Raw genomic sequence first — 20557 nt, forward strand, 5'->3', positions numbered from 1 at the left:
GGTGCAGGCTCTTAGAGGTCGCTGTAAAGGCTGGCTTCATTCTGAGTAAGATGGAGGCCATTGCTGGGTTGAGCAGAAGAGTGACATGATCTGAGGTATTTCAGAAGGACCCCCTCTGACTTCTGAGAGGAGAAGAGGCCCCAGGAGGGGTGGGGTTGGAAGCAGGGAGATGAGTAAGAAGGCCAGGGAGAAATCTTGGTATCTTACACCGGGACAGTAACAGTGCCCTCAGGTCTATTTTGAAGGGACAGGTGAAGGGACTCGCCCATGGATCGGATGTGGTGCTCGAGAGGACAGTCAAGCCTGTTTGCAAGGCCATGGGCTCTACCGCCTGTAAGAATGAATTTGGACTTCCATTTTAAAGAGGCCTAAAGGACTACAGGAGAAGCAGGTTGGAGGTGTAGGCAGGTGGGAAGTGAGAACTGGAAACTGGGATCTCTGCTGTAGACATCTGAAATTTGAGGTGCCTGTGATACATCCAGGTAGAGGGGGTGAGCTGCTGGATATAATCCTTTGGAATTTGGAGCAGGAGATAAACTTAGTAGTTATCAGTGCCTACATGGTGTTGGAAGTCAGCAGAGGATGAGATCGCCTAGGGAGGGGGGAGATGGAAATGCAAGAACGGATCCTTTGGGCTGTCAGTGTGTAGGACCTGGGGAGACAGGGAGGAACTAGCAAAGGTGAAAAGTCAGGGAAAGTCAATGAGATAGAACGATCAAGGAGAATGATGCCACGGGAAGCAAGGGAAGAGAATGCTTCAAGGAGGGGAAAGTGATCCACTGTGTTCAATGCTATTGATGGAAACATTGGGGACTGACCATTGGATTCTGTAGTGTGGGCATTACTGGGGACCTTGATAAGGAGTTTCGGTGGAGTGGTGAGAAAGAAGGGCTGATTGGGCTAGATCTCAGAAACGATGCAAGAACATGTAGGGATAGCAAACAATAATTATTTCCAAGGGTTGTATAAAGGGAAGCAGAAAAATGGAGTGGTTGTCAGGGCAGGGGATGAAAGATTTTGTGGGCTGAGTTTTGTTCCCTTCAGAGTCCTAGGCTGAAGCCCTAACCCCCAGTGTGACAGTATTTGGGGATGGGGCCTTTAAGGAAATAATGGAGGTCAAATGGGGTCAGAGGTGTGGGCCCTAATTCAGTACGACGGGTGTCCTTATAAGAAGGGAAAGAGATCCCAGGGACGTATGTGTCTGCGTGGAGGCAAGGCCATGTACAAGCCAAGGAGCACCTTGGACTTCCGGCCTCCAGAAACAGGAGAAAGAAATTTCTGTTGTCTGAGCCCCACAGTCTGCAATATTTAGTCACAGCAGCCCCAGGAGACTAATATAAAAATCCAGGGGAATCCATTTTTTGAAGAGTTGGGGGGAGTATTGCAGCATGTTTGTTTTATGAAGTGAGCAGTGAGCAGAGAGGATTCCAGGAGGAAGGTTCCTGGGGTGGAGACATGGAATGTGGTCTAGAATAGACCCCAAGCATACACAGAAATATCGGCAGATGTGTAGATATGGTGGGAAGGTAGGGGAATTCTCTTCTGAATCCTTTGATTTTCCTGGTGAAATAGGAGGCCTGGTCCTAAGTGGGGAGGGGAGTATGAAATAATTTCATTTTTTCAGGGCAGGGGAGCAAACAGACTAGAGAAATGTCGTCAGACAATTGGGCGATGCTAAGAACCCCCTGAAATTAGAGGTCATAGACTGAAAGTGAGGCTAGTCCTCGTGTTCTTGTGTTTTTCTCCAAGATCATACAGTTGGGTTGGACAGAGAGTCACATCCAACCAGGCGCTTTGTCAAGAATGACAGGGAGGCCGCAGGCAAGAGAGATCATCGTGATGGTCTGGAGAACCTAAGCTGAGAGGATGAAGGAAAACACACGGGGACATGGGGGGAACAGTGAGAAGTTAAGTGGAGTCCCTGCATTGTGGGGTCCGGGAGGAGAGTCAGATTATTACAGTGGGCAAGCCGGGGAGAGGGGAGCTTACGGTTGCAGGATACTCGAAGTTCAAACTCTGCAGAGGGTGCAGTTGGAATCCAGCCAGTCTGGGGGGTGACCGACTGTATGGCCAAGGGCGTGTGGATTCTGAGGATGTGCGGATCTTGAATTACCCTGAGAGCAAGGAGGGGCAAGCAGCTAGCACTTCAGGAGTGTCGCAAGGCCATCGCTGTCTTCTGGGAGGATCAGATTTGGGTTTAGAGAGCACCAAGGAGAACCTTCGCAGAAAACGATGAGAATATGGTGAACACCTTGATTTACAGCTCTGACGTAGCTCACGTCTGTCAGCCCTAAGGAGGAAATAAACGTCTTCCATGATGAGCTGACAGTCATGTGTTTCGTCTGCTTCCTTTGCCTGAACAAATTCACAGCCCAAATGTGTCACCTCCTTCTTAATGGATCTTGCGATGCAGATTTCAGTAATTATATTTAATACGTGCTGAGTTTTCACCATATAAGAAATCAAGAGTCCCAGAAGGACACACCAAGTATATACAGTGAGGCCCTTGGCAGAGATGAGGTACCAGCACTGAGTGCCTCCTCTTCCAAGAACTCTCTGCAGGCTCTAACAGCTAAGCAGGCACACTCCAGGACTCAGAGCTTGTAGTTAACTTCCTAGCTTTACAGACAAAATTAAAGACTCCTCTCTAAATGACAGAGGGGTGAGAGAGGTGAGGGGGATGAATGTATGTAGATCGCCTGGCATGAGTAGTACTGCAACCCATTTAGGCGGTGGTATTTCAACTCTGTTCCCTTTGTTTACTTACTGCTTGTATGGCCTTGACCAAAGAGGGATCTAGGCTTACAAATACGAGATGAGGGTGGCATAGGGGTCAAACCGGGATCTCCACCTCAACAGCAAGACCGCATTATAATCCATGTGGTGTGCTAGCAAAAAGTAGATACAATGAAAGGTTTTCATTCCTTGATGGAAATAGCAACCATGTGGCTCAGGGAGAAATTAAAGAGTTACACATTCAAAAGTAAGAAAATTAGGGGCGCCTGGGTGGTTCAATTGGTTAAGTGTCCAACTTCAGCTCAGGTCACGATCTCGTGGTTCGTGGATTTGAGCCCCGCATCGGGCTCTGGGCCAACAGCTCAGAGCCTGGAGCCTGCTTTGGATTCTGCGTCTCCCTCTCTCTCTGCCTCTCCCCTGCTCGTGCTCTGTCTCTGTCTCTTTCAATAAACATTAAAAAAAAAATTTTTTTTTAAAGTGCGAATGCAAACTGGTACAGCCACTTTGGAAAACAGTGTGGCGGTTCCTCAAAAGTAAAAACAGAACTACCCTACGACCCAGCAATTGCACTACTAAGTATTTGTCCAAGGGATACAGGTGTGCTGTTTCAAAGGGGCACAGGCACCCCAATGTTTATAGCAGCGCTATCAACTATAGCCACAGAATGGAAAGAGCCCAAATGTCCATCAACGGATGAATGGATAAAGAAGATGTGGTAAATATATATACAGTGGAGTATTACTCGGCAATCAAAAAGAATGAAATCTTGCCATTTGCAACTACGTGGATGGAACCAGAGACTATTATGCTAAGTGAAATTAGTCAGAGAAAGACCAATATCATATGAGGGCTTTAAGATACAAAACAGATGAACATAAGGGAAGGGAAGCAAAAATAATATAAAAACAGGGAGAGGGACAAAACATGAGACTCTTAAATTTGGAGAACAAACAGAGGGTTACTGGAGGGGGTGCGAGAGGGGGATGGGCTAGATGGGAAAGGGGCATTAAAGAATCTACTCCTGAAATCATTGTTGCACCATATGCTAACTAACTTGGACATAAATTAAAAATAAATAAACATTGTGCAATAAAAAAATTAAAAAAAAAAAAGGAATTAATACCCCATGATCTCTAAGTTCCAACCGCACAGAGCCCTCCATTCTTGTACAAGGGAAGAGCAAACCCCGCCAATCACCACGAAGAGAAATGTGCTGGTCCTTGTGCTCAGCCACCCACACACATGATCAGTGGGTAACTCACAAAAAAGGACTTGGGACTCGAGAGTATAAGACAAGGCACTTTGTTTTTAATTCTATCTGTTTCTTCAGAATTAATCAAGGTCTGGGGTCCGCTGGTCATCTGAAGTTGCGCTGGCCGCAGCTGTGAGAGGCTGAACGTGTGGCCGGGAAGGCGTCAGAGGGCCACGGTCCTGAGTAGACTCCTCGGTGCACTCTGTCCGCCTGTCCACGTGCATTCTGACTTCTCGGCAAACTTCCCGCAGCATGACCAGTGCGGGCGGCCCGGGTGGCCTTTGTGTCCGTGGCCGCAGCCCAGGTACCCACCTGCACGGTGGCACAAAGAAGAGACCGAAGACATCCATTAGCGTGAAGTCCAGCAGTTTAGCAGGAAACTCAAGCCCCTCGCAGCATTTAGACTCATGGATGTGAAAATGTTTACTAAAAACCCGGTGAGAAGCACGGGCTATTTGGCGCTGCCATAGCAGAAGGGCTCCTGAGGGTTGTAGACCGTCAGTTAAGGGTAGCCAAAGTTCTCAGAAGGGTGTTGTTTTAACATTCTGCTAGCGCTAGGATTGGGGCTGGTTTGGATTTTAACTGAAAAATAATTGAAATAAGAGAGAAGGGAAGAGTGGCAGAAAAGGAGGTAGTTTCTGGAGTGCTGATGCAAAAGGGTGCCCAAGCCCACCTTAAGGCCCGCCATCAGAGTAAGAGCACAACAGAATACTTTAAAAGAAACGACTAGATCTCTCGCCTGAGCCAACCCCCCTAAGCCCAAGAAAAGAGCCAGATGCCCCATCCCTGCCTTGCTTGGAATTCCTTGAAGGTTTTAAAAGGAACAGAGTGGACTTAGAGTTTTTACCGTGTCAGGCTGCGGGAAAGGGCACAGATGGAAATCGAGCAGCCCAGGGAGACGCGCAGGGCTCGGAAGACGAGTGAACTCTATCAAGACTAAAAGAACTCTGAACTTTTCGGCTTACCGTTTCACTTCTCAGAGTAAAGAAGCGCTAAGTGCCACTGCGAGCTGTGGTGTATTTATAGGCACGGATTGTATTCCTGGCAAGAATGCCAACGTCTGAACATCCTAAACCTGGGTGGTGGCTGTGTGGTAGGTGACCCCCGCTGCTGGGAGACAGGCCCGCGGGGCAAGAACTTTGGAGAGTGATCGTCCTTACCTGGCATGGTGCCTCCACAGGCACAGCGAGCCGTTTTCTGGCCTCCACTGGAGCAGAACGTGCAGCAGTGAAACACACCTGGGTGTGGGCGGTGCCGTTTCCTCACGGTCACGGTGAACGGTGAGCCCTTGGGTGTGCAGACCAAGAGCAAAGAACAGCACCTTGTGAGTCAACAGGGATGTGCTGAGCATCACGTGTGCTAAACTCGGTGTAAGTCGCAAGGCCTGGCCACGGAGAACAGGGACTGCCGTGGGGAAACAGACTAGGGGACCCTAACTAGCTGGGTGCTCAGCGGGATGGCGCCAGGGACAAGTGCAGTGAGAGTTGAGGGATGTGTGCAGCCCTTCTGGTGCGGGGCCCACTCGATACATAACGGAGCCCCATCTGTGCTCTTGTGTCATGGACATCACGGTCTTCCCATCCCGGAGGGGCGTGGGGGGTAATTAGTAGGTGCACTGCACCCCCAAAGACTGGGCCATCTGTGGCCCGTTCTCCCCATTTCTCAGCCACACACTTCCTCTCGCATACTGAGCCTTGCTCCCTTCCTTGCACCCATCCACCCTGGACATATCCGTGTACCCATCCACTTTGTCTAGGTCTGTGAGGGATGCAGGCAAGGGACAAAGGTGAATAATTCTCAAATCAGAAACGCTCCCACCTGCCCCTTTCCCTTAAGGACAACTTCCACTCTCCAATTTCTATCCTACGTTAGACAACAAGTATTTAATAAGTGCTGCTTCTGTGCTTGTCCCCAAGTGGGAACTGTGCTGTCTGCAAAAGCACGAAGCAGAGGTGCCTTAGAAGCCTTTCAAATGCTCTATCTCTCTTCCCTTAAAGAGTTTAGGATCTGTTTTAAAAACAACCTGGAGTTCATGGGGCACCTGGGTGGCTCAGTCGGTTAAGCGTCTGACTTTGGCTCAGGTCATGATCTCACGGTTCATGGGTTCGAGCCCGTGTCAGGCTCTGTGCTGACAGCTAGCTCAGAGCCTGAAGCCTGTTTCAGATTCTGTGTCTCCCTCTCTCTCTGACCCTCCCCTGATCACACTGTCTCTACCTCTCTCTCAAAAATAAATAAAACATTTAAAAATAAAATAAAATAATAAAAACCTGGGGTTCAAAGAACTGGGTTCGAATTCTGAGCCTGCTATATGAGAACTGTGTATTTCTGCGAGTTTGTTTCTGAGTCTGATGGGATGTTGGTCACTGCACCTGAATGGTTTGGAAGGAAGGTGTGAGAATGTATGAAAGGGACCTGGCTCACCCGGTGTGCTGTGATCAGCAGGCAATGAGTGAGTGGGCGTCTTCCTGGTATGCATGCTGCTAGCCCAACATATCATGACACTATGGTATTTTATTGTCCCTGTCGGTGCTGCTTTCTGGTTGGGGAACACCTGTGACTCCCTGAGATTCTACTGGACATGCTGAGTATTGCCCAGTTTTTTAAAAAATCGTAATTTCTAAGCCACAAGGTGTTATCCTTGCTGCGGAAGTCATGTGGTAACCCTGGCAATGGCTAAGCACGTATATAAAGAGAGACGAGGGCAGGTGGCCAGGCAGAGAGCACTGGTCAGTTGAGGGGAGAGGGCACAACTCCCCTAAACTGCATTCCAGTAAGTTCCAGTGCATCCGGTCACAGTTGGAGAAAGCTGGAGAATCCCGAGCTAGATTATATTGCTTAAAGGTGTATACTTGTCCCCAGGCAGATTGCCCACTGTGATTGAGGTATCTTTCCCAGATCAAGAATTCTCCAACCGGGTGGATGATGAAATCCAAGCCTAACTGCCCGGAGGGGATGTAGGGATAGAGTTCTTACGGTCACCAGCATGCTTTAGTAAGGATAAAAGCAGCAAAGTCTGTGTCATAAAGAGAAGTCGGAAGGAGAATCCCATCAGCCCCTCCACACAGCTGAACTTGAGGCCTGTCTCTGCATGGGGCAGAAGCCAGAGGAGCCAGGGGGAAAGGGGCCCAGGGAGGCGCGCACACAGCTCCCACTCACTCACCTGCACGTGCTGCTCTTTGATGCAGACCAACACGGTGTAGACGCCAGGCTCCTTGGGGGTATAGGAGACACAGTAGGTCCCATCCTTGTTATCCTGTACCAGCGCTCTGACTGGGCTGAATGCACAGGGGGTTCAATAACGACTCACTCTCCCAGGCCCGCCCACTGCCCACTGCTTTGGGGTGTAAACGCTACACCATTCAACCCGATATGGATCTGAAACGTCCCCCAGCAGGACACGTCTTCCATCGGTCTCGGAAACTAATTTTTACAACAGAAGGGAAGCAGCCTAAATGCTGATCAAATCTGATGTGCAGATGAGTTCCTTGAAAGCGCCACCGTGTCCTTCGATGCGGTCCCATTGTACCCTCCCGCTCTCCCTCCCTCCTCTGAGTCCGGAGACATATAAATACGCTCCCAGCACAGTGTAGAAGTGAAGCGGGGCTGAATTTTGAGAAGGGGGCCATTCAGTGTAACACAGAATATTTTTCCGACAGTCTGAGGGGCAGGGCATTGAGTACTGGCGTAAAACCCACGGAAGCACTAACTGGTCACATCACATTGTTCACAGCATCAGGGGGTGGGATCCAACCATGCAGTTACATCACTGTGGTGAAGGGCCTCAAGTTTCCAGTTTTATCACCACTTATTATCACCCCTGACGCCTGACTGTGTAATACAAACCTGTCTTTCTTATCTTTGGGGACGACGGCGACATGCACGCTCTCTCCTCCCCTGCCCATGCTCTCTCCTGCTGCGTCCTTACAGAGAAGGGTGAAAGAGGCTGTCTGTTTCTCCCGGGCTCTGTGCAGATCTGCAGAAGATAAACACTCAGGCCCTCGTCTCAAAAGCCAACCACTGGTGACTGCATCCCCAGATCGGATACCACGTCGCTTCTTCTCCTTAGAACAAACGCTGTGCCTCTTGTTCACTGTGATGGCCCCGCTGCCTTTTTCTTCTCCTCCCGCTCTGGCCCCCAGAGCAGCCCCTCCTGGCGAGTCTGCTGGTCTCTCAGCCAGTCGCTGCTCTTGGATCCCACAGGATCCTGAACCTTAGCCTCAGCCCGAAGGGAGCTAATCCTAAGGACAGACCTAGGTATTCAGAGATGAGAACCTCTAGACCCTGTGAGAGAAGACGGTAACCCCCAAACTACTCTCCCCGAGCTGCGGATCATGCTGGAACAGGCAGGGGGTCGGTTCATCAGCTTGGGCTTTGCGGCACTCCCGCCAAGGGGCGGGGGGAATATTCAGTAGCTACAGCCTCTGGTCCAGCAGATGCAACACGGCTTCTTAACCTGGGGTTTGTGAACTACCATGCAGTCTGTGGAGAGGTTATGAAGGGTCTAAGCATCTCCTGAAGCGGTGTACTGAAATGAGTGGCTGTTCCTCGGGGAGAGATCATTCTCAAAGGGGGCTGTGACCTCCACACAGTTAAGAATTCCCTCGCCAGAGTCAGCCTGCCTCCGCGGTGCAGTCCGGCTGTCAGGACCGATCTCTAAAATATATGTTGGAATGGCATGCCTCCTTTAGGAACAGAATGGTCAGAAGAAATTGTTTCGCCCCCTACTGAATGGAATGCCTATCATAATCTTTCAGATGCCAAGATGGGGCTTGCATAAACCAAAATGGGTACAGAAGAAAGGACATCATAACCTTGTCTCCCTCACTTCTCTGAAACTCTCTTTGGGACCCGATCCGAGTACTCTGGGGCCCGGCCTATCCTGGTATCTTCTCTGGGCACAGGCTCTGTTCTGCCATCTGATACAAACGGCACGCTCCTTGGGGTCCTTGCTAGTTACTGCTTTGCTCCACTGGAAAAGGGTCAAGCCTCACCCCCATAAGGGCCACTCACTGTACCCTGACCAGAACGAAATAGGAAGAAAGGGCAAGGGAGGAGTCGCTGCCATTCAGGCAAGTATGGCCGTCTCCCTTGGTCAACTGGTCAGTAGGAAGCTCGTCCTCCCTGGCTGAAAAAGCCGTACCTCTTTAAAAATGAAGTCCCCATCTCAACCACCAGCAGGGAATGCATTCCTACCTTCTCCTTGAAGGACACATTTAGCTGGATCGACCTCTTTCGTATTGATGGCCCCGTAAACTTCATAGCCACGGCACCGGCCTGCCTTCTGCTGAGGAGAGAAACATATCTTATCGCTTACTCCAGGTTGGGTGCTATATTCCACTTTGTTCAGCTTCCTGAGCCGTTCTACCACCACGCCCTTGGTGATGAGGATCTCCAGGTCCGAGCCGCTGGTCAGCAGGTGCTCGGTGAACTCCACGCCGGTCCGCATGTCGGCCAGCAGCTGCTCCAGCTGCGCCTTCTGCAGCTGCAGGGAGTTCTCCTTCTGGACCCGGATGTCTTCCAGCTGCTTCAGCAGCCTGTCCCGGTGCTCCTCAATGGCCTTGACATAGCCCTCGGAGAAGGCTCGCACCTCGGCCGCCACGGCCTCCACTCGCGCCTGGAGGGCGCCATTCATCTCTTTGATCTGCGCCAGGGCTTCCCCCAGGGCCTCCACGTGGGGCTGGGTGCCTCTGAGAAGCTCCCTCACGGAGTCCCCGTGCTTGTGGATGACATTGCTCGCGAAGTCACAGGGGTGCTCCCGGTGCTCGCCCACCACGCAGTCCCGGCACACGGGCCGGTCACAGAGCTCGCAGAACAGTCTCAGCTCCTCTGCAGGGTGCGCGGGACACAGAATGGGCTTCCCGATCCTGCTGTAGCCTTTCAAGTCTCTCAGGTCCACCATCGTATGGTAAGTTGTCTTCTTCTGCCGCCTATGGGCAAACAGAGTCAGGACCGGGGCATTAGGGGACAATTCAGTTGGGACACAGTCTGTCAGTTTCAAAAGCATGGGCTCCGAAGTCGAACCGATCTGAGTTCAGTCCCTTACTCTACCCTCGTACTAACCACAGGGTCCTCTCTGACTCCAGTTCCTATCTGTCCCAGGGGGCTGGTTAATATCTACCTGAAAGGGCTACTATGTTGAATAAAGTGATCGTGGACTAGGGCTCTCTGGCCTGGAACGGGACTTTGCCAAAGGCTGCAATGCTAAGACTCCATCCTGAAGCTTTCTCCGAAGAGTGAATGTGGCGAGTTTCAACGACAGCCTCTGCCTGCCCTGTCAGCAAGCTAGAGGTGAGAGCAAGGGGTAACACAGCAGCAAGAGACAGAAACCGGGCAAGATGGCACAGCACCACACCCTCGGCAATTAAACAGTGTCTTAGCCGGTGGTGATAGCAGGTGTCTCTCAACTTGCACCTAAGATTTTGTAAAGCATTTCCTCCGACAAGCGCCTCCATCACCCCAGAGCAGCAAGCTAGACTTTTCCACGTGTCATCGAAATTATTAGAGTGAAATCAGTGGTCAGTAGGATCACAGTTCTTTTAATTCCCTTTTTCTGGAGCCTTCTAGAGATTCAGGGAAATCCCTAGGAAACCTGATGACTGTTGAGAGATCCTCTCCACCCCCCTCACCCCCCACCGCTGCCCCTGCAACTGTTAGCATTATATTAACACGTGGGATTGGAGCTTGCATGCCTATTCTGGCCCCAGAAAAGTGGCTGTAGAGAAAAACAGGGGCAGCTGTTTGACTGGCCGCAAGGCAGTCATAACTGCCAGTTAAAAATAGACTGAAGACTACTAACTTGTTCAGTTGGCGAGACCAGAAACCAAATGGAAGGCAGAATTTAGAAACTATTTTAAGCTAGTCCTAAAATCGTGGCTAGTTTCTATTCTGATGTCCTGGAATGGGGGAGAAGGTTGACAAGGGACAAAGGAGTGGTTCGTGTGACTAATGATTCACCAAATGCCACGATGACAGACCTAAATCTGCACTGCACCAGGCACCTATCGGCCCACCAGTCCAAGCTCCAGAATGACTCTAGGGTACAAGGCAAAGGCTGAGGTGGGGCGTGGCCAAATAGCAGCTTACACCGAGAGGGGACCATGGATTAGCAGAGAGCACAGAATGCGGCCAGAAGCCCTAGATGTAAAATTCGGTTCGGTTACGCGCTACTTCCCAGCTGGGGGACCTTGGCAATCAGAGCGTTGAGCAAAAATAATAAATATCTCCTCAAATAATAAATGGGAGTGAAAACAGTGCCTGCTTTTCTGTAAGAGCTGCGAGGCATCAAATGAGATCAAGGTCAGAGGCTCTGCTATTATATTCATTCTTCTGTTTATCCAGCATCCACTACAATTATTCTTGATACAAACGATCAGTGATCCAAGGAAACAGTGCTTCGCGAACCACCCAAGGACCATGCAAACCTTTGATTCCATTATCACTCCAGGAATATGCAAGGCTTCAGGAGTTAACTACCGCCCTAGAGTATTTATTGCAGCATATATTGCTATTTGACCTTACATGGCATTTGAGAGAGCTTTCCGTCCCATCTGCTCACAAGGGAGTTCTCAGTTGACACCTCTTTGTATTCTGCCCCTAAGCTACACCAGGTGGGGTATCCCATCTTTACCTATGAGCCTGGCAGCAGAAGTGGCAGAGATTGGCTTTGCAGGTCTGACATCTCTTCTCCACTTCCCTGTCGCTGCACAGGTCACACACCAGGCCCTGGCCTTCCCCACGAAGACTCTCCAGCATCACATCATTCATGGCCAGGTGGTCTATGGTTAAAGCCTTCACTCCACCCATGGGCAGGTCCACCTGAGCATCACATACCGGACACAGGATGCCGATCTGGGGTTGCAGACTGGGTGGCTTGAGTTCCTGGAATATTGACCCCTCAGAGCTGGTGTCAGAGTCACCCCCTCGGATGTCCACTACTGAGAAAGGCTCCAGCTGCTCCAGACACATGGTGCAGACTGTGTGCAAGCAAGGCAAGAGCCTGGGGGCTGTGAAGAGCCCCATGCACAAAGGGCAGTGAGTCTTGCCTGAGCTCCCAACTGCAGTCCCACTGGGGAGTTTGCCCACCAAGCCCAGCAGCGGCTTCCTGTTTTCTGACATACTCCCCACGTTTGTGCCCAGTATCAGGAAAGGCTCTGGGTAGTTCTATAATGGAGTAGTAGGTGATTAAGCCCACCCGAAGAGAAAGTTTCCAGAGCTGGAGCACAGACCATGGGAACTCTCTCTTCGGGAAAGCAAAGGACAAAAAGGTAGAAGAGTCAAAGGAACCACCCACCGATCTAGTTATGAGCGCCCCCTCCTTTCCACGGCATCCCATACCAGACGCGCCCACACTCTCCTCTGCCCCCCAAATCCTCCGCCCCGGAAGCGCTTCCAGGTCTAAGTCTAGAGCTGGTCCTGCTGCCGACTCCTGGACCTTTGCACCTCTCACTCCCTCCTCGACCACCCCCCTCCCGCCTCCCGTCCCAATGGCCCTGCGCCCGACACGCGGCAAGCGGCTCCCCCGCCCCGCGTGATGAGGTCGGCGTGGTGGGCCTCCCGCTCCGTCCCTCGACCCGGCCCTTCGCGGACCGCACAGGGACGGTAAGGCAGCTGCGAGTCTCGCCGGCTCNAACTTTGGGAGTTCCACATCTTCGCCGGGCCACTCCGACGGCGAGGGGAGGGATCAAACTAAGGCCCGGGGGTCGGCCGGCGGGAGGGCTCGGGCGGAGGGGAGGAAGAGAGGGAGGCTGGAAGTGAGCGGCATAGTATAACCAGCGTCACCCTTTTACGGGGACGATCCCTCTATCGCTGTGGCGACCAGAGAGGCCAGAGGACCGCTTACAAAGCGCCGCCGGTCATCCACGGGGGACGACCTCATTTGCGCCCTCGGATTGGGCCCACGAACCCAGACCGGGCCCTTCCATTGGCGGGCGGAGCTGTCAGTTACTCAACGCACAGCTTGCTGGGAGTTGTAGGCCGAGGAGTCCTTGTCCCGGAGGCTTCGGGCGCTAAGAAGGACCTTTCTGGTGGGCTGGTGTGAGCCCGCGAGTTCCCGCCCCGGCCTCCCCAGTGTATTTTAGTTCAGGAACCCCCCAGGCCCAGCGCGCAGCTTCCAAGAGCTTCTTTTCCCGGGCCTACGGGCCCGGAGGTTGTGGGGACCCGTCTGCGAGACCGAGGGCGGTTCCCTGAGGCTGGAGATGCCGTTGTTTGACCCGTCGGGGCCCAGGGCGCGGAAGACCTGAAGGGTTAGGCGTTTGTCCCCCAGAAGCCTACAGTTCCGTACGCCAGAAACGGAGCAAGTTTGTCCGCCTGTTTGGCTCCGTCAGTCCAAGGGGGCCCGTGACTGGTCATAATGGGAGAGTGGAGGATGGCCAAGAGGGAGGAAACCCTTTGTGGACTCACAGAATAATCTGGAAGATGGACGCGACAGGCAGCCTTGGCAATTTCTTGGCCTCCTTCTTCAAGTAGCCTGATTCGGCCCTGGGAGGGCTTTGCCACAACCCCAGATCTGGGACCTGTATCTCCACCATTTCCAGAAATGGTAACACTCTAGCTCCTTCCCTTCCACTGTTCTCGCTACTTCCAGTCCCTTAAGCTTGTGTGTCTCGCTGGTTTATAACCCACAGCCTGGTTACCTCACTGCTGGTTTTGGTCATGACCTTCCCTAGTTGACTAGGACCCAATGGGCAGCTGTTTCATTGATTTCATGCTCTAGGCACACTTTGCCTGGAGACTAAGCTTAAAAAATACAGAATCTGAAACGCCAAACAAAGCAAACTAAAACTTGACTCTAAAGTATGAAAACTAAAAACATTCAAAAAACTTTTTAACATTCAGTTTTGAGAAAGAGAGACAGAGCGTGAGCAGGGGAGGGTCAGAGAGAGAGGGAGACACAGAACCGGAAGCAGGCTCCAGGCTCTGAGCTAGCTGTCAGCACAGAGCCCCATGCGGGGCTCGAACTCAGGAACCCTGAGATCATGACCTAGACGAAGCCGGCCGCTTAACCAACTGAGCCACTCAAGCGCCCTGCAAATTATAAACATTTTAAGAAATGGAAATGTTTGACCATTTCCAAAATGTAACACGGCAGTGAGTCAAATGCCACTGTTATATAAAATTATTTATGATTTCTAAAAATAAGTATGAGCACGATGGTCTTAAAAAATAGTTCTTACCTAGATTTCTTTGGCTTCTCTTCCTCACTCACTCTGACTCAGACTCATCTTTCTGCACCCTGGGGTGCTGGGAGTAAGTCACAAAAACCGTGCAGACTTGTGTTTGCTATAGATCCTTGTTCTGACCATCACCTGACTGATGCTTGGTGATGCTTTGCTTCATCTCTTATTCATGTGTTCTATCCCATTTCCTGTGGTCGGTGTTCCCAGCTTCTCTTGTTTAAGAGGTGGTGTATATATAATTTACGTGTACGTTATTTAATTTCATTCTTTAACAGCTCTGTGAGGAAACTGAGTCTCAAAGAGGTCTGGTGGCCCGCCCAAGGTAACCTATCCGAGACTTGAACGCTTGTCTCATGATGTCACGTTTAAGATTCCACCCTAACCATCTCTGCCCTTTCCTTTCCCAGTTTCTTAAGCATCTAATGCCTTATGTGCTCAGCAGGCAGCTACCTTGAATGGGGTGAGAAAAGCGAGACTATCTGGAGAACTCTGTCACGTTTCTACTTAAAAAGCTCTGGTTTGTCACACCTCCTCTCGTACCCAGCCTGACTGCCTTTCTTCTGTTCCTCAAGACCTTTGCTCTTTACTCTAACCTCACCTGGTTCTTCAAGACTTTGCTGCTCCTACATTTTCAGTCACCCCTTTACTAGTGTGTTCTTTCTGCCAAGAGTTATGATCAAGTCCTAAAGGGGGAGGCAGATCCTCCCTTGACTTCGCTGGCTTTCAACCTAACTGACTTTTGTGACTCTCGCCACTATATTTTTCACAAGAGTTGTCCCACTTCCTGTGTTCCTCACCACCCATTTTTTCCCTCCCTCAAATAAACTAACTCCTTCTCCTCTAACAAAAAAATTTTTTTAATGTTTATTTATTTTTGAGACAGAGACAGAGTGGGAGACACAGAATCCGAAGTAGGCTCCAGGCTCTGAGCTGTCAGCAGAGCCGGACGTGGGGCTCAACTCAGAAACCACAAGGTCATGACCTGCGCCGAAGTGGGATGCTTAGCACTTAACTGACTGAGCCACCTGGGCGCCCTGACTCCTCTTTTCTGTTGAAACTTTTCACTCGTAGATGACAGGTGACCAAATTACTTTTCTCAATATGCAGCCTCTTCGGTGCTCAACATTGTTATATACTTCCTCATCCTTAAAAGTTGCTTCCTTCTTCTGAATACTCTACCTAATCGCTTCTCACACTCCCCTTCCTCACTGGTTTCCCTTCGTTCTCTTTAATCCCTACCTTTTGTTCTCTATTTGTCCTGTAACAAGGGTGATTCCCACATCCACGCTTTGTCCCCTGAGCCTCAGCCGCAACTATTCTAAATCTGCACCCAAATGGGTCCCCATCATCTTAAACCCCACGCACCTTAAATTTCACTGAACTTTTTTGCTCACTGAACTGTGCTCTCTGGATCTCCCTATTTTATTCTCTCAAGGACATCATTATTCCCCCTTCTTTCCAGCTGGAAACCTTATACTGTTCCCGGTGTCCTGTCTCTTTTTCCGTGTCCAGGCAGGTACCAATTTCTTTCCATTCTCACCGCCAGCATCTTACTGCACAGAATTTAGGATGATACAGAACCCTTACCTGTAGGGTTAACACCCTCACCTCAGATATTATAGTCGTCGCTGAATTATTCCTGCCCTCCATTGTTTTTTCCAATCGATCCTACAGTTTTCCCCAAATTGATTGTAAAAACATGTGAAAACGTGCTACGAGTCAGTCCTCATTCTAAAGTTTCACTAGCTCCCTATCTCCATGGGATAAAATTTTGTTACCCCCTAAACATTGTCAAACACACTTCTTGGTCTTTGCCAGTTGTGTCTGCAGAATTCTTCCACCTTTACGATATAAACCTACCCTTCCTTTAAGGTCAGGCCCGCTTTACACTACCTTCTCGAAATTCCCCGCTGCTTCAGAGCTCCAAGTTTGAGCTCCAGTAGCTCTTTTCCTATACTTTGCTCTTTTCAGTTTGTGTTGCATGGTAGTATTAAGTGGTTTATTATGCATGTATATATGGGTACATGGATATATGTATACACCACACACATGCACAAATATGCTCTGTCTCTCTATTAAGATGGGAACCCTTGGGAACCAACCTAGTTTGGATGAGGCCGGGAACAATGATCTCAAATAAAGGATAAACAGGACTACAGGTAACCAAGAGTTTTGTGGCTCGTGCAAGACCATAGGCGATATGGCGTGAGGTCACAGGAGAGGATTAGTTAAGGATTCTCCTTTCCCAGAATCAGCTCAGTGTTTTTATTCCATGCTAACGTACTGCTTCGTCTTTCTGGTAACCCCAGGCAGCAAATAGTTACAGGGAAGGACAGAAGTCACAGGGTCAGAAGAATGGCACTGATGAAAGCGATCAGGTTCACTCTTGCAGCCCAAGACAGGAAAAGTACCAAAGGCAGGAAGGATGGAAATGCAGAATGACCCATCAAGAAACCAATCAGAGCTTGCTCGGACATTCTGATTGATTAGCACCACCAGAGACTGAGTATATGTAGAAAGTGCACCAGAGAGCTATGTCAGACTTAACCTTCCACCGTATACTTCTTTCTCACTCACCGTCCTTCCTTCCTGCCTTCAGAGGAAAGAGAATCCTTTCTCCTAGGATCTGTGCTCTGAGGCCCAGCCTCCTTTGTCTCTTCCCTCTCCTCCGTCTTCATCTGTTCCTTTCTGGTGGATCATTCTTTCAACTCCTTTTTTTTTTTTTTAATTTTTAAGTGTCTCTATTTTATTTTGAGAGACAGAGACAGAGAGCAAGTGGGGGAGGGGCAGAGAGAGAGGAAGACACAGAGTCTAAAGCAGGCTCCAGGCTCTGAACTGCCAACACAGAGCCCGACATGGGGCTTGATCCCACGGACTGTGAGATCATGACCTGAGCTGAGGTCGGACGCTTAACCAACTGAGCCACCCAGGCGCCCCTGGATTTTTCTTTCAACTCCTACTCATGCTGAAGCCTCCAACCCTATGCCCCTCTCTCGCTCCTGATTCCCCTTGGCCTCTTAAAAAGAATAGTCTACACTTGCTTCTCTAATTCTTGCATTTTACTGCTAAACACTAGGATCCGACTTTTGCTGTCACCATTTCTCTGGAAATTGCTTTTGCTGGAGTCCCTGATAACTTCCAACTTGTTAAATCCAGTGGCCACTTTTCACTTACAATTGAACAGAATTTGCCGTCATGTTGTTGGTTTGTTTGTTTTTTAAGTAAGCTTTACTCCCGTTGTGGGGCTGGAGCTCACAACCTGGAGACCTACAGTCACATGCTCTACCAACCGAGCCGGCCGCCCCTGCTGTGGACATTGCCACATTTCTTCTGGAAACTTTCTGCTCCTTTGGTTCCTATAACACTGTTCTTGGTTTTCCTTCCACTTCCTGCCTCTCTAACCAACCCTTTTCTTTCTCCCTGCAGTGCACTACTTCCACCTGGCTCTTAAGCACTGGTATTTCCTAGGGTCCTTGGCCCTACTTAAAAAAAAAATCTTCACTCTCCCCTGATTCAGAGGCGGCATTTAGAGAGCACTAGCCCACGTTTTGTAGGGGGCTCTTTTTTGTTTACCGTTACCGTCATCGCCCACATCATATCTCTGAATTTACCCCTCCCTTCCATCCCCATTATTCCTGCTTTTTAGTTCAAGTCCTTATCATGCTTTCTTTGGAATACTAATTAGTGTCCCTGTGCCCAGTCCATTCTCTATGATCCTGTCAGAAATCTTTCTGAAACCCTAATTTGACATTGATCTTCAGTGGCTATTCAGGACCTTCATTTATTCATCAGATATTCTTTAAGCCCCTGGAATGTGTTTGCCCCAAATGTCTTCAGGGCTTGCTCCCCTCTAGAATAGTGATGAGGGCAGGAACTTTTGACCGTGTCCCGGGATACAACATTGTGTAGAGCAAAACACCCTGCTTTCGTGGAATCTGGGTCTTCTAGGAGGGACTTCCCTTAACCCCACCTCTGCCAGCCTCTTCAACCTCATTTCTTTTACTGCTGCACCCGGATTTATTTTTTAAGAGCCTGATTCCTAAAAGAGTCTCTAGCGCCATCTAGTGGAAGTGGCTGCAATAGAATGCTCTCCCTTCTTCCAAAGCTTCAGACCGTCCACACTTCTATTTTGCTTATTTTGAACGGAGATGGGCATGAAAAAAAATTTGGTTGTATTGCTTTATGGCTGCTTTGCATTCTATAGAAATTCACTGCACCTTGAGATGTTTCTTTTTTAAAAAAGTGTTTATCTTTGAGAAAGGATGTGTGCCCACGTGGAAGGGGGTGGTCCAGAGAGAGAGACAGATGATCTGGCACAGAACTGGACATGGGGCTTGAACTCACGAACTGTGAGATCCTGACCTGAGCTGAAAGTCGGACGCTCAACGGCCTGAGCCACTGAGGTGGCCTGAGATGTTTCTAGTTGTGAGATCTAATAAGTATAAGTAGTTCCTTAGAACTGATAGTTTATGTTAACTGGGCAGCTCTTCAATCTTGAGAAGGTGTGGGGTGAAAGGCCTAGAATGATCTGAGCTTTGGAGCTGTCCTTGTATAAGTACGGTCAGTCTGACCAGAACTAATTGAAACACATAAGTTCTGTTGTTACTTATTACCCACCGTTTCAGAAAAAATTCTCCGTAATCTTCAACCTCGTCTCACTTGAGTCCTAGCTGTCTCACCAGATGCTCTCCCCTGACCCCAAACATTACATAGTTGATGTAGTCAGGAAGCTGCACCCAATCCCAGTTGGTTTGGCATAAATATAAGCTATTCTTAGACGGTACTTTATTACACACTTTATTATGTTACTCATTTTCTGTGAATTCCTTTTTCTCTGTTTATGAAATAATAACGCTCATTATTAACCTTTTATGAAATAAATGTTTTATGAGGCATCTGATAGATTAACGTATTTGCTAAAAAATTAATGTGGATAAACGCTTTGTGATTAGATTATCTTTTATATAAATTTATCTTCCCCATAAAATGTACGTAAATAAGTTGGGTAATAATATAAAGAAAACGGCACATTTCGAGGATGGATTTTTGTTCTGTGCATGGTGATAATTCTTGTGATTAAAATTAGAGCAGTAGTTGCGGATGCTCATACTGGTGTGTTAGAGAACAGAGAGTAAAAGGCACGTTTTAAGTAAATCAACAAACAGAAAGTCACACCTGTATGCGTAGAGAACAAACTGGTGGTTGCCAGAAGGGAGGGAAGCGGGGGGGGGGGGGGGGCAAAATGGATAAAGGGCGTTGGGAGACACAGGTCCTGGAATGAATGGGTCACGGGAATAAAAGGCAGCAGTGTAAGGAATATAGTCGATGATGTATGGTGACAGATAGCAGGGACACTTGTGGTGAGCGTGGCCTCGTGGTTAGACTTGCCAAATGACTATGTGATGTGCCTGAAATGTAACATTGTGTATCAACTACACTCAAATACAATTAATGAGAAAGAAGAAAAAATAAAAGGCATGTTTTTCACTCTTTATAATATTGCGTATGCTGTGTTTTCCCCCTTAGGATTCTTCTGTTATTTGTATTTAATGAACATGTCGACTTGACAGATTGATCGTGACTTTTGACTTGAAGAGACCCTTCGGTGGGATTGCGTTCGCTGCAGCTGTGTTCATGGCTGGCTCCCCGTCAGAACAGTACGCCTCTGAAGATGAAGGCTATCGTCTGTGACATTCTCTGTGCATTCACAGCAGCTAGATGCATGCCTGGCCCAGGACTGGAGCCCCATACACATCTATTAGATGGACACGTGAGAATACTGAGGCACGGCTACACACGGACATGGCCGGAGGTCACAGGAAGTTACTGGAGACTGGGGACATGAATGCGTCGTCTGACTCTTACTCTGTTGAGTTGTTCAGTGTAATACCTGGTCTCTATTCAGTATTGCTTTGTTTGTTTGTTTGTTTGTTTGTTTGTTTAGAGAGCATGAATGAGGCAGTGGCAGAGAGAGAGATTGGGAGAGAATCCCAAGCCGGCTCCACATTGTCAGCATAGAGCCTGACGCGGGGCTTGATCTCATCAACCAGGAGATCATAACTCGAGCCAAGATCGAGAGTCAGACACTTAACCGACTGAGCCACCCAGGCGCCCCTAATCAGTACAGCTTTTAGTTCAGGGATCTGAGTCCCTACCCTGAGCTCTTTGCTCAGGAACTACTCAGGCTCCTCTCCAGTCACACCCCGACCCAGGTGACTGGGAGTACTAAGAGTACGTTATCCCACCCCACCCCTCCAGCTTGGCCTCAGCAGTGTTCAGAGGGCAGCTGTTGGGGGTGGTGGAGCTTGATGGAGTTTGTCGGGATGCCCTCCATGGGGTGGAAAGAGAAAAACAATATGGGCTAGTGCTTCTTTCTCCTTTTGCTCACTCCCCC

The 20557-nt window shown here is 49.4% G+C and overlaps 1 protein-coding gene and 1 long non-coding RNA gene across 3 annotated transcripts; one reads left to right on the forward strand and one right to left on the reverse strand.

The window, feature by feature from the left end:
- Window positions 1-4022: 4022 nt before the first annotated feature.
- TRIM45 (tripartite motif containing 45) lies at window positions 4023-12389 on the reverse strand. 2 transcript variants are annotated; one of them, XM_077767347.1, is made up of 6 exons: window positions 11616-12389; window positions 9182-9915; window positions 7832-7961; window positions 7149-7263; window positions 5149-5309; window positions 4023-4300 (listed from the first exon to the last, which is right to left on the reverse strand). In XM_077767347.1, exons 1-6 carry the CDS (start codon window positions 12101-12103, stop codon window positions 4069-4071), a joined length of 1860 nt encoding a protein of 619 aa, XP_077623473.1. In that variant the 5' UTR covers window positions 12104-12389; the 3' UTR covers window positions 4023-4068. The 2 variants fall into 2 exon arrangements, with proteins under 2 accessions (XP_077623473.1, XP_077623484.1); XM_077767358.1 differs by having other exon boundaries at window positions 5149-5275; window positions 11616-12387.
- Window positions 12390-12805: 416 nt separating this feature from the next.
- On the forward strand, window positions 12806-20067 carry LOC144234654 (uncharacterized). The gene is made up of 2 exons (XR_013336029.1): window positions 12806-13526; window positions 19690-20067. It is a non-coding gene; the product is annotated as an uncharacterized LOC144234654 (long non-coding RNA).
- Window positions 20068-20557: the final 490 nt, after the last annotated feature.

This window comes from Crocuta crocuta, unplaced genomic scaffold (genome assembly GCF_008692635.1).
Source record: "Crocuta crocuta isolate KB4526 unplaced genomic scaffold, BGI_CrCroc_1.0 scaffold180, whole genome shotgun sequence".
NCBI lineage: Eukaryota > Metazoa > Chordata > Mammalia > Carnivora > Hyaenidae > Crocuta > Crocuta crocuta.